Source organism: Stenella coeruleoalba (assembly GCF_951394435.1).
Source record: "Stenella coeruleoalba genome assembly, chromosome: 15".
NCBI lineage: Eukaryota > Metazoa > Chordata > Mammalia > Artiodactyla > Delphinidae > Stenella > Stenella coeruleoalba.
The window spans coordinates 81997439-82011388 of NC_137161.1; the positions used below are offsets into that span (position 1 = coordinate 81997439).

At 44.0% G+C, this 13950-nt stretch overlaps 1 protein-coding gene across 1 annotated transcript; it reads left to right on the forward strand.

The window, feature by feature from the left end:
• The first annotated feature begins 4384 nt into the window (after positions 1 to 4384).
• On the forward strand, positions 4385 to 12115 carry ZNF394 (zinc finger protein 394). Its single transcript, XM_079944466.1, has 3 exons — positions 4385 to 4875; positions 5654 to 5780; positions 10499 to 12115. Exons 1-3 carry the CDS (start codon positions 4465 to 4467, stop codon positions 11893 to 11895), a joined length of 1935 nt encoding a protein of 644 aa, XP_079800592.1. The 5' UTR covers positions 4385 to 4464; the 3' UTR covers positions 11896 to 12115.
• The last annotated feature ends 1835 nt before the right edge of the window (positions 12116 to 13950 follow it).

Here is a 13950-nt window from a genome sequence, read left to right on the forward strand (position 1 = left end):
GGTGCTGGGGTTTGAGGTTCATAGTAACTCCGAAGCCAACAGGTTGCAGCAAGAGGAGCCGCGAAGCACAGATTTTCACTAGAGATAAGCAACTTACCCTCTCGGGATCCCATCTTTAATAGTCTCGTTTTTGTATCCGTTTGCAAAGCTCTTCGACAGGCACAAGAGTCACTGTCTTACAAGTGATGAAGATGAATGAGGCTCACCGACTCCACTCTGAGTGGCATATATCCTTGGATACTCCAGGCGTTATTTTTTTAGCGTATGTTGTGAATTTTCACTCAAATCAGGGATGGAGTTTTGAGAATGCCTTGCTCGTGCCGTGGTCTACCTTATGGGAATGAAGAAATGCAGAAAATCCCCTACTATCTCCAGAGAGACCTGGAGACGCTTAAATTGACACTGCGGTATGTTTGGTGCAATGTAGTATCTGTATTTCTCTTTTTACATTTAGAATCGTCAAAAGTTCAAACAGAAAAAAAAAGTAAAACCAATGAATCACTGAAGTGGTAATTAGTAAAAGTTTATTGTGCACACACCAAAAAGACAGTTAGCAAACTGGGAGCATTCAAACCAAAACAAGGAATGAGGCTCAGAAATATATTGTTTTAAAGTATCGTATATAGTGTGGAGGCAGTGACTGTTTATTCTTCACAGAGATTGGTTACAATATTAGAATTTTCTTAAATGAAAGGGAATTGGTTAGCGGTTACGTCTTATCAATTTGGGGTAACAATTTAAGTTTTGCTTATGATTTTCAGAGGCATAAGCAGAAAATACCCAGGTCACTGTAACCTGGCTTGTCTTGCAAATTAAGTATGCTAATAAGTTAAGCTTTGCTCTTATTTTTTTTTTATTTTATTTATTTTTTATTTTGGCTGCGTTGGGTTTTCGTTGCTGTGTGCGCGCTTTCTCTAGCTGTGGCGAGCGGGGGCTGCTCTTTGTTGCGGTGCGCGGGCTTCTCATTGCGGTGTCTTCTCTTGTTGTGGAGAAAGGGCTCTAGAGCGCAGGCTCAGTAGTTGTGGCGCACAGGCTTAGTTGCTCCGTGGCATGTGGGATCTTCCGGGACCAGGGCTCAAACCTGTGACCCCTTCATTGGCAGGCGAATTCTTAACCACTTCGCCACCAGGGAAGCCCAAGCTTTGCTCTTATGAGTATAAATTTCTCTTCCTTCTTGGTACCAAGAATAGGTGGATTTCTCCTAAGCCACTATAGTAGTTCGCTTTTACCCGAGATACACTGTAAATCACGTAACTGATCTTGTTTTCTTCTTGCTTTGGCTGCTGAGGCTTCTCAAAGCCAAACTGTGGGCTACCTTTTGCCAGTAAACAGCAGTTTACAGTGGGCAATTTCTAATCCCATCTTATCCCTGGCTCCATCTTATTTATTCCTGCCCTGTTTTCCTTTTCTCACTTTCTCCCCTCACTTAATTATTTTTAAAAGATGAGGCAGCTAGCATTCTTCAATTAACTTTTTTGAACAAAGCATCAGAAAAGGCATTGGGAACAGAGAAATATGTCATTCAATGATATCAGTGAGAGCAGATGAAAGCACTTGATATTCTGCAGATGAAGGCAAAAGTTACATTACAGGAGAAAGGGAGATAAGAGCTAAGCAAATCACTATATCATGATCAGGGTCCACAGTCACACAACCCAGAAGCAGGAACTAGTGGAGCCCGGACTGGTAATCAGCTAGTAAGGAGACCTACATCTCCTCTCACTGGGAGGAGATGAAAAATCCTTGAACTGCCTTCATAGAACGTGATATTCTCTTCTGTATTCCGTTACTAGTTATTATAGGTGGATATTGTCTGGAGCTAGATTTGCCTATACTATAAAGGGTTCTCTTATTTGTGAATTTGCATTCTGTCCAATTCCCTTGCCATCCTTGGCCACCCAACCCTACTCAAAGCCTTGTCCTGCAATACTGGGAAAAGAGCTTTTGACTTCCTGCCAGACTGTGATAGCATTCCCACACAGATGAAAAAGTAGACTTGTGCAAAGTTTCTGCCCCCAGGGACTTTCAAACCGCCTGGAGAGATCAGATGCAAACATGTGACAAGTTATGTCATTAAATTATTACATGTTGGGACTTCCCTGCTGGTCCAGTGGTTAAGACTCTGTGCTCCCAATGCAGGGGGCCTGGGTTTGATGCCTGATCAGGGAACTAGATCCTGCATGCATGCTGCAACTAAGAGCCCACATGCCGCAACTAAAAGATCCTGCAGGCCACAGCTAAAGATCCCGCAGGCCACAAAGAAGATCCCGCACGTGGCAACGAAGACCCAGAGCAGCCAAGTAAATAAATATTTTAAAAGTATTACATGTTGCTCTAAATTTGTAAAATGATGAATATGAGCCTTGTGAGTAGTGAATTTTTTCTGTGTAAGTGGATGGGACATAAAAATTAATCCCCAAAAATCTGCCTTTTCCTGTTTTTTTGTCCTGTTAATGTCCAATCAAAACAGATCACAACAGACTAATACAGCCACTTACCTGCTAGAGCCTAAAGTAGGGGTTGACTGCCTGTGCTTTTGCACAAACTATGGTTAAATCATTAGTTTATAATTTAAACTTTAGTCCACAGATATGTCATATGGAATCCTGACCCTGCCTGGGACTTTGCATTCATAAATCAGGACATTAATTGTACAATACTTATTGAAATAAATGATATTTTAAATGCATTTACCATAACATAACTTAGATAATTCTTCACTTGTTAAATAATGCAGATGATTTAATGTAAATATTAAACTAATGTATAGTATCCTTCATTTCAGTTGCATGGTTTATTTTTCTGAACACTGGCACAGAAAAGAGGTGGGGTGGCAGTGTCCATGCAGATACTTAAAATGAAGTGAGGAAGAGGGAGTAAATGATAGAGCAGGGGAGTAGGACTTAGAATAGGACAAAATCCTTGGCAACCTGGATACTGTGAAGCATTGCAAGGAAGCTGGGCATAGGAAATCTAAAGTTGGAGGGGATGATACAATCTACTATGGATTTATTGCCTATAAATTTAACCCATTTTAAAATTAAAGGGACTTGCCTGGTGGCACAGTGGTTAAGAATCTGCCTGCCAATGCAGGGGACACGGGTTCGAGCCCAGGTCCAGAAAGATCCCACATGCCGCAGAGCAACTAAGCCCAGGTGCCACAACTACTGAGCCTGTGCTCTATAGCCTGCAAGCCATAACTCCTGAGCCCGTGCGCTGCAACTACCCCGTGCACCTAGAGCCCGTGTTCCGCAACAAGAGAAGCCGCTGCAACGAGAATCCCACGCACCACAACAAACAGCAGCCCCCGTGCAGCAACGAAGACCCAACGCAGCCAAAAATAAATAAATTTATTTTAAAATAATAATTTTAAAAATTAAATTAAATTAAAATATGTCCTCAGTCCACATGGACTCTTTAAGCATTATCTCTTCTGTGAAGCTTAATCTCTTCTGTGAAGTCTTTCACTGTACCCTCTCCATTAGGCATGGTTGATTATTTCCACCTCTGGTTATACAAATAGACACTGCATACACCTCAAAGTACTGCATTTACCACACTGTCCTGCAAGGATTTGTTTAAGTGTCTGTCTCCCTTAGGAGACTGAACAACGGAGGACGGGGACTATGTCTTCCCAGTTTTGTGTCTGTAGTGTCAAGCACGATGCCTGGCATGTAGAAGATACTCAACAAACCTTTCTTGCATTAAATGAATACCCAGTGGATGAATGACCACTTATTGTACAGTTGGAACTTTAACTTTCCCTAACACAAAATTTACAAAATTTTATTCACAGATAGTGTGTTAAAGAATGACATTCACTTTTAATTTTTGGCTGCGTTGGGTCCTCGTTGCTGCGCGTGGGCTTTCTTTTTAGTGGCGGTAAGTGAGGGCTACGTCTTCATTGCCGTGCACGAGCCTCTCATTGCGATGGCCTCTCGCTGCTCCGCATTCTCCCGAGGCCAGCCTCAAACTCGTATCCCCTGCGTTGGCAAGCAGATTCCCAACCACTGCGCAACCAGGGAAGCCCGGGAAGCCCCTTCATTTTTAAAGGGAGAATATCCTTTAGTTCGGTAACCTTAAGGACTATAAACGCCACATTAAAATGTACTCGGGCAGAGTATCTCTGAGGGGTGAGGACAGCGAACCACCGAGATGCACCTCACTCCTCCGGGGAGCCTAGAGAGGCCCCGGAAATGCCCGGGAGGGGTGGACACAGCAGGGTGTCGGGACGCACTTCCTGCTGGGGCTATTCCTGCTGGGTTTTGTCACGGGACTTGTCAGCTTCTGGGAGGAGTAGCTGCGGGTAGGAGGGGGCTGGGCAAGGTGGGGGCTTGTTAGGGAGGGGACGGTGGGCAGCCGCTGCTTTGGGGAGATCCGATGAGCTCCGTGGCTTTTTGCTGGGTTTGCTGTCATTTCACCTGAAGGCAGAACTCCGGGAAAGTGCGCACTTGCAGGAGAAGGATGAGTTGGATCTGGACCGCAAGTCAAGGCAGGGTCGCTGCTCTGCCCCTGAGTGATGGACCTTGGATAGTGAAAGTGGAGGAAGATTCACCCGGAGGTGGGGAGTCCGACCCACCAGGGGACTGTCCGGATCCCGAAACTTCCCGACGGCATTTTAGGCGGTTCCGTTATCAAGAGGTGGCCGGACCCGAAGAGGCGCTGAGCCGACTCAGGGAACTTTGTCGTCGGTGGCTGAGGCCCGAGGTGCACTCGAAAGAGCAGATCCTGGAGCTGCTGGTGCTGGAGCAGTTCCTGACCATCTTGCCCCAGGAGCTCCAGGCCTGGGTGCGCAAGCACTGCCCGGAGAGCGGGGAGGAGGCTGCCGCCTTGGTTTGGGCTCTACAGAGAGAGCTTGATGAGACCTCACGCCAGGTGAGGAGTGAACGTGTTCTGGTGGTGGGAATGGAGGTGTGAGGGATGCTGTGGTCTTCATAAGTTCTTTCCTTATTACATTTTGCGTGAACTTTAGGATGTGTATGAAACATGAGCCCTTTAACCTAATGGGACGTCACACCATCTCCAGGTAGGTAAGGTCAGAGTTATTAAACCGTAGGACACCCAGCTGGTGCCACAGAATTGCCTGACCTGTGGAAATGCACACACCTGGTGTCAGAAGTGAAGGGGTGTTGTAGTGAATATTCAGAGTACTGAGAGCAGAGGAGACACACAGGAGTGTGGTTTTCCTTTACAAGGAAAGGAGAGGCTCAGGGGAAAACACATTACTGCTGTTGGTGAGGTACCTTCCTCTGAAGATAGATCTTTGTATCCATTTCACAGGTGAGGAAACAGCATCTGAAAGCCAGCACTGCAACTCGGGACTCTGGTTAACCTGTATATTTTCAATCCATATCAGGTTTCTGCTTTGATAAATCACAGCAGTGTAACCCAAATGAATATTTTGCTCTCCCCCCAAGTTAGTGTAGGCAGTTCATAGAAAGGCTTTTCAGGATTGCAGGAGAATGCCAGCTTCTGTTTTTAGTCACTTTGCAACTCCCGCATCAGTACAAGGCTCACTGATAAAGACTCCGTTGGTCGTGACTCGGTTTCTCAGCGCTCGCAGACTCCTCTCTGGAGTCCGGCTTCATCCTGGCACTGTTGGTGACGCCATCCTGGGACGGCAGGTGCTGAGGGAGGTCTTGTGTTGTTTCAGGGGTTGGTGACAGTCCAGGATGTGGCTGTGTCTCTAACCTGGGAGGAGTGGGAGCGTCTGGGCCCAGCACAGAGGGACCTCTACAGGGAGAGTGCGCCAAAGGATTATGGGAATGCAGTCTCGCCAAGTAAGTGCCCTGCCTTTGCTTGTTTCCAGCTGTGTGATTCGTGGAGGGCTTGCTTCAGTAAATCCCCCAGCCAGCCTGCCATTCAGACACAGGTTGAGAGCCTTCGAGTCCCTTTTGTGACCCAAGCAAGACGTCTCTCTTCTGTATTGTTAGGTGATAGAGTCAGCTTTTTATTTTCGTTCATTTTTTAATAAAAATACATAAGAAAGTATAAAAACATAGAATGAGCACCTGAGGATTAACCACCCAGGTTTATCGAATTTTAATATTGGCCATGGCTTCATTTTTTTTTTCTGAAGAGATAATATATTACAGCCATAGCTATAGGTGAAGCTCCGTGTGCCCTCCCTGAAAGCTCTACCCTTGATCCTTCTCCAGCGGTAACCAATATCCTGACTTGCCATTTCCATGCTTGTTTTATGTTCTTTCTACTTATACATGTAGCCACATATACACACTCTCTCTATATAAATGTATGTAAACACGTAAATATGTAAACATGTAAACGTATATAGTATTTTTACATGTTTTTATAGTATATCAATTATATTACTGTATGGTTCTTTTGCACCTTGGCTTTTTTCTCAACATTGCATTTTTGGGATTTATCCATGTTGATACGTGTAGCTCTAGTTTATTCATTTTAACATCTATATATTTCATTGTATGACTATTCCAATATTTACTTATCCATTCTCCTGTCAACGGACGTTAAGGCTTCTAGTTTTTCACCATTACACACAGTATTATACCAAACGTTCCTGTCTCTTTCTCCCTGTGTTCATATGTAGGAGTCTCTGAAGAGAATATACTTAGGGGTGTTTGCCCATCTTGCTGTCCAAAATGATGGGAGCCAATCTGTACTCCTACCAGCCGTATATGAGAATTCTTCTTTCTCCACACGCTTGGCAACATTTGGTGTTCAGCTGACAGCACGATGTCTTAACCCAGTAGCCCAAGTGTTCCTTTTAGAATGTTGGTTTGCATCACACCTCTGCTCATAACCTGAATACTCCTCATTTCACGCAGAGTAAAAGCCTGTGGTGCCTGATGGGACGTGGCCCTGTTCCCTTCTGCTCTCCCCTCACTTACGCCCCCAGCCTCACTGACCTTGCTGCTCCTTGAGCGTGGTGGGCATCCTGCCTCACGGTCTTTGCTCTGATTGCTCCCTCTGCCTGAAATATTATTCCTCCGGATCTCCACCAAACAGACTCCCTGGCTTGTTTCAAGCCTGTGCTCACATCTCACTTTTCGGCGAGGCCTGACCTGACCGTCATGTTAATACATGATTCCTGCCATCAGCCACCTCACAGATCCCTCGCCTTGCCTGACGTGGTCCATAGCATTTATTACCCTCTGACATCCTATATATTTGACTTTATGTTCATCTGTTGTCTGACCACCCCTTCTGGAATGTCAGCTCCACAGGGGGAAGGATTTTTGTCTGTTTTGTTCATTTATATCCCAAGTGCCAAGAATAGTGCCTGGCACAGAGTAGGTGCTCAGTAAGTAATACTGTTAGGATTAATGAATGGTGTATCCTTATCTCCTCTCCTTTCCTCCACTATCTTTTAAATTGTTTTGTGGATGTTCTTTATGTTTTTGATACTAATCCTTTGTTATTTTATTGGTTATAGAGGTGGCTTGTCTTTCTAACCATGGCGTTTTTGTTATATAAAATTTTGAAATTTTAATATAGTCAAATTTTTCAATCTTTTACTTTATGGTTTGTGTTTTTCGAATCTTCTTAGGAAAATAGGCCCTTCTCAATCCTGATTCCAACTTTGCAGAGACAATAACTTTAAAATCTTTTCACCCCTTCCAGTGGTATTTATTTTCATATTTCTAAATAAGATGCTTATTCTGCTGGGTTTTTGTTTCTCAGTTTCAGTTATTATCTCTTGACTGCCTGCTAAGGACGACAGGGTCCTGTCTCCCCAGCATGCTCACATTTACAGTCCGTAATTCTCTCAGCATAGGTAAATCAGTCTGTTTTTGTTAAGGGAGTGTTTCAGTATTATGCCTATATAAATATTATCTATATTCACCCACCTAATATGTATGACTGTAAGTCTTTTCCTTTACAGCTTTTAGTTTTTCCCAGAATTAATAATGCCTCATTCTGCACGTGCCTCCTTTTCTAACTCCTGAGCACCAGTTCACCCACAAACTCTCTGTTAGAAATGTAAACCCCTCTCAGTAAGTTCAGATTCATCAGATGGGCCATCAGTTTCATTCTCCCCTTGGAGAGTTCCTCCTCAAGCTTCCTCTGCTCCAGGCTGGATGGGCTTCTCCAGGTCAGTTACACAGCTGTTGTCCTAGAACGTTCCTTCACTCTCACCTTTTTCTCTTTCCCGGATCCCATACGATTTTCTTCCTTGGTTTACCCCCTCCATTTGATATAGAACGACCTCCAGTATATTACAGAGAACATATACTTGGGAACTCAATGCATGTCTAAATGCCTTTATTCCTCTCTCACATCCAGATCCTGGTGTGGCTGGATGTAGCATTCTACTTTAGAAATTACTCTAGCTTTGAATTTTGAAGACGGTGGATTTTGTAACTAACTTGCCATGTTGCAATTGAGAAATCTGACGCCACAGTGATATTTTATCCTTGGTGTGTCATCTGTTCTGTGCAGAAGCCTTTAGGAGCTTTTCTTTATTCCTGCTGGTATGAAATTTCACAATGGGTGTGGCTGGGTGTGAGGTTTCTTTTTTCATTCACTGTTCTGAGTAGTTGGTGGGCCCTGACAATATAGACGCTTGCGTCTTTGAGTTGTGAGAAATTTTTTGTAGTATTCTTTTATTTTATCTATTTATTTTTATCTCATTTTTTCCTGTTTTCTTTCTGGGATTTCTTCCAGTTGGATGTTGGAACTCATGGGCTGATCCTGTAGGGTTCCCTACCTCCTTCCCATTTCCTTATCTTTTCTTTCCCTTTCTGGGAAATCTCCTTAGCTTTATTTCCCAACTCTTAGGTTGAAATATTTCTGCTCTCATTAATATTTTGAAGAGCTTTTTCTTTTTCTTTAAACATCCCTTTTCTTTTCTTTCTTTTTTTTTTAAGATTTTTTTGATGTGGACCCCTTTTTTCAAAGTCTTTATTGAAATGGCCACAAGACCACCCCTGTTCTATGTCTTGGCTCTTTGGCCGCGAGGCATGTGGGATCCCAGCTCCCTGACCAGGGATCGAACCTGCACCCTCCGCATTGGAAGGCAAAGTCCCAACCACTGGACCACCAGGGAAGTCCCGAAATATCCATTTTCTTATTTTTTTAAATAGATTTATTTATTTATTTATTTTTGGCTGCATTGGGTCTTCGTTGCTGGGCGCGGACTTCCTGTAGTTGCGGTGAGCGGGGGCTACTCTTCATTGCAGTGTGCTGGCTTCCCGCTGCGGAGCGCAGGCTCCAGGCATGCGGGCTTCAGTAGTTGTGGCACTCAGGCTCAGTAGTTGTGGCTTGGGGGCTCTAGAGCGCAAGCTTAGTAGTTGTGGCACATGGGCTTAGTTGCTCCGCGGCATGTGGGATCTTCCTGGACCAGGGCTCGAACCCATGTTCCCTGCATTGGCAGGCGGATTCTTAAGCACTGCACCACCAGGGAAGCCATATCCCTTTTCTTATAGCTTCCTTGTTTCCTGGGTGCAGTATTGTCTCTTATTTATCTGCGAATATTAATTATAGGTTATTCAGTTTTCTCTCATTTCATGGATTGCATGTTTCATTGGCATTTCTATCAGAGGTTTTCCTGAAATGCTGGTAACCTTTCACTTTCTGTTTGTGTTTAGCAGTTAAACCCAAGCATTCTGACTGGAAACTATTGGGAAGGACTTGTGAACTGTGATCTTCAGGACAGGGTCAGGCATCAGGCGCTGTTTTACCTGGAAATTCCCACATGTCAGTGTCTCTGGGTCTTTGGCCCAGGCTGCTAAGTTTTCCCATAGAGTGATTCAGTCAACAGATATTTCATTGCATGCAGATAAGCCAGGTGCAGTTCTAGGTGGGAATCCAGTAGGGACTAAAGCCTATGAAATCCCTGCCCTTTCTGCCAGGAGGATGTCAGGCTCGGGGCTGACAGTTTGAGCCTGAACAGAGGACAGTGCATGGAGGTTCCACCAGTGTGTCCATTTTCACTTGGCTCTCCTCATGGGAAGGTGGTACCTGTCCCCTGTTCTCAGCTGTGCCTCATGTCCCCAGTCCTGAATTTATCTGGTTCAGCCTTCCTGGAGAATAAACTGCAAGAATTCTGGACTGGGGGATGGAATCCTTCACAGACTTTCCATCAGTCCTAGATTTACTGCCTACCCAGAGCCTGCCTTCAGACTGGAGGCACCTGGTGTGTCTGTTACTGTAGCTCATCTCTCTTAGTAAAGCATCCTGCGTGCATGGGATAAAGGTTGTACCGTCTGTGTCAACACCTTCTCCAGTAGTGCCTCGTGTAATACAGTGATTCACACGACAGTGCAGTGGGGCTGGGGCAGGAGAGACGGGTTGGCCGGCGGAGGCACAAGTATAAAAGGAAAGAAACGGGGTTTGTACAGGTAAATGTGAGCACATCTGACAGGTTAGTTAAAATAATTTAACTTCAGGAGTGGTTTCATGGAGGACATTAAAAGGGCTTTGGCCTGGGGCGGGGGTTGTTCTTCTGCTAGCACTTTCTTATTCACTCTTGTGCAAGGATGAAATGTCAGCAATCTGTATCTTAATGTTTCAGGTTTGGAAACCAGAACTGAGAACAAAGAGTTGATTCTAAAGCAAGAAATTCTAGAAGAAGTGGAGCCACAAGGGCAGCTACAAGAGTCCCAGGAGAAGGGGCCCCTGTCTTCCGAGTGTGGGGTTGCCCATGAGGACAGGATAGAAAAGCCATCAGGCAACCCCTCACTGCTGAAACTTGAAAAGCCTCCTGAAGATCAGGGAGCCACCAGCATCTCAGATCTCAAGAGTGCTCCCAGAGAAGAGGGAGACTCCAAAAAGAATGAATTGGGGACTAGTGCCAGAAGTTCAAACTTCGTTCCTGCTCAGCACATCCAGACAGCAGAGAGACCCATTACCGGTGATGAACGTGGGAACTATTGCAAACACAGGTTAGATACCGTGAAACCTCATGAATCTCCTGACAGTGGGGGAAACTACCGTCATTCAAGCCTACTTGAGGCGCAGAGGCGGTTCCATGAAGAAAGACCTTATACGTGTGACACCTGTGAGAAGAGTTTCAAACAGCGTTCCGACCTCTTTAAACACCAGAGAACCCACACTGGGGAGAAGCCCTATGGGTGTTCTGTCTGTGGGAAAAGCTTCAGTCAGAGCGCTACCCTCGTTAAACACCAGAGGACTCACACTGGAGAGAAGCCTTACACCTGCCCCAAGTGTGGGGACAGCTTCAGACAGAGCTCAAATCTCAGTCGGCATCAGAGAGTCCACATGGGGGAGAAGCACTACATGTGTCACGAGTGCGGGGAAATCTGCCGTATCTCCAACCATTTTAGACATCAGAGGACACACCAGGGAGAGAGACCCTACACGTGTGAAGAGTGTGCGAAGAGCTTTAAACGGTGTTCCGACCTCTCCAAACACCAGAGAATCCACACTGGGGAGAAGCCCTACGAATGCCAAGAATGTGGAAAAAGCTTCAGTCAGAGCGCAACCCTTGTTAAACACCAGAGGACACACACAGGTGAGAAGCCGTACACGTGCCCCAAATGTGGGGACAGCTTCAGACAGAGCTCACACCTCAACCGGCATCAGAGAGTCCACATGGGGCAGAAGCACTACACGTGTCACGAGTGCGGGGAAATCTGCCGTATCTCCAACCATTTTAGACATCAGAGGACACACCAGGGAGAGAGACCCTACACGTGTGAAGAGTGTGCGAAGAGCTTTAAACGGTGTTCCGACCTCTCCAAACACCAGAGAATCCACACCGGGGAGAAACCCTACGAATGCCAAGAATGTGGGAAAAGCTTCAGTCAGAGCGCAACCCTCGTTAAACACCAGAGAACTCACACTGGAGAGAAGCCTTACAGATGTCTTGAATGTGGGGACAGCTTTAGACAGAGTTCACACCTCATCCGACACCAAAGAATCCATAGAAATAAAGCCCCATCATTTTGACATGCTTCTGCATGAGCTGTTTTGTTTCTCTCTCTCTCTTTCTTTCCAGAAACTACATTCTTTGGCTTTTGGAGTATTTCAGTAATCATGGGTCATACTGCCCTGGGCATTACACCCAAGAAAGATTGAGTCCAGCTAGAGTCTAGGGACGCCCTTTGGTAGCGTATTGCCTTGAAGCAGGACTGCGTGAGTCAGGAGCCCCACCGGAACACACTTTCCAGCAGAGCGAGGGCGGAACCATGAGAGTTCTGTCCTTGTCACTCTTCTGGAACTTCTGCTTTTGGACCAAATCTTGTCCCCCCGTGTTACTTCCCTGAGAATGTATTGCAGTCACTTAGAATTGTCTTTCTACTTAGATGGTAGATATTTTATACTCCAGAACACCTTGTACAGTTCAGTGCCTACAAGAGGCACTCTATATATTTGACTTTTTTAAAAATTAATTTTGCAGAGTCCCTCTTTCTTTCCCATTCTTTCCTTGTTGCATTAAACACAGCTAAGAACTTGGATTAGAGCCTAAATCTATCTGATTATCTTTCTAGTGCTACCCACTGATAATATGCATTGCATCCAAATTTTTGGAATTTTTTTTTTAATTAAGGAAATACAAGTACATTATTGGATATCTGGGAAAACAATAGGGGAAAAATTACCCAAAATCCCAACACCACAATCCATTTGATACCGGTATTTTGGTGTATTTCCTTCTGATTCTTTTTCTGTGCACATTTTTCTATATAACAAAAATCACAGTGTTTATATTTTATATCTTCTTTAGTATTATGTCCTAAGGATTTTACATGGTTTTCCTAAACGTTATGCTTAATAGCTGGTCATTTTCCATCAAGTGGATGTAACAATTCCTTTTGTTGGAAGTTTCAGGTCTGTCTCATTTTTCATTGTTGCAAAAAATGCTGTAGTGAATGTCAGTGTAATTTTAGGATTTGGATTGTTCTTTAGAATCTAACGCTACGTTCAGAGAAGTAGAATTCCTTGATCAGTGTTTTAGTTATTTTATGGCTTTCAATACACCTTTCCCCCAAAGCAAGTGCCAAGTTACATTCTATTATGAGTGTGCCCAGGAAGAAAAAAACATGTTGATAAACTGGTAGCAATCTTCAGCGAGACTCAAAAAGCACTATCTATAAAAGATTGGTAAATTTAACTACACTATATTAGGAAAAGACAAAATAGGAATTACAGCCCATGAAGATGAAAACATACTCAATTACATTAGTAATAAGAAAAATGCAAATTAAGCCACAATTAGATACTATTTCACACCTTACAGATGATCTAACCTTTCAAAATCTGTCAGTACCAAGTACTAACAGAGACGTAGAGTGGTGGGAACTCTCCTCAGCTATTGGTGTGTAAGTTGTTACATTTACTAGGGAAAACAATTTGGTGCTACTTCTTAAAGTTGAACATGTATATAACTTATTTCTAGGTCTTTTCACAGGGAACCAAGAGGCATTTGACATGCTTTTCTGTAAAAGCCCCAAACTGGAAACATCCTGAAAACTGATCAGCCAAAGAGTTTCATAAATTGTGCTATATTCCTGCAGTGGGATACTCAGTGTCAGTGAATATGACTGAACCACAGCTATACAGAGATGCATGATTCTCAACACACATGTAGTGAAAGAACAAGAGTATGATTCCATGTACACTAAGTTCCAGAAAAAGCAAAACTAGGTAATATATTGTCCAGACAGAGATAAGTGGTATATCTACATAACGCAAGAGAATGATTAACCTTTATTGAAGAGGAAGGGAGATGAGACTGGAGAGAATATAAGGGACTTTTGTGATTCTGAAGGTGATTTATTCCTTAACTAGGATGAGGAGGCATGGGTGTTACTGTTTACTGTCATATATATTCATATACTTTTGAACTGTGATATCTCACAAAAAACATGAAAAGTTTATTGTGAAGTATTGCTAACATACACATGAGTGTAGACTAGAGAGAACAATTTTAAAGAACATTCACATATGCACCACACCGATTAATCAATTCTTAATATGTCATATTTGTTTCATATCATTTTT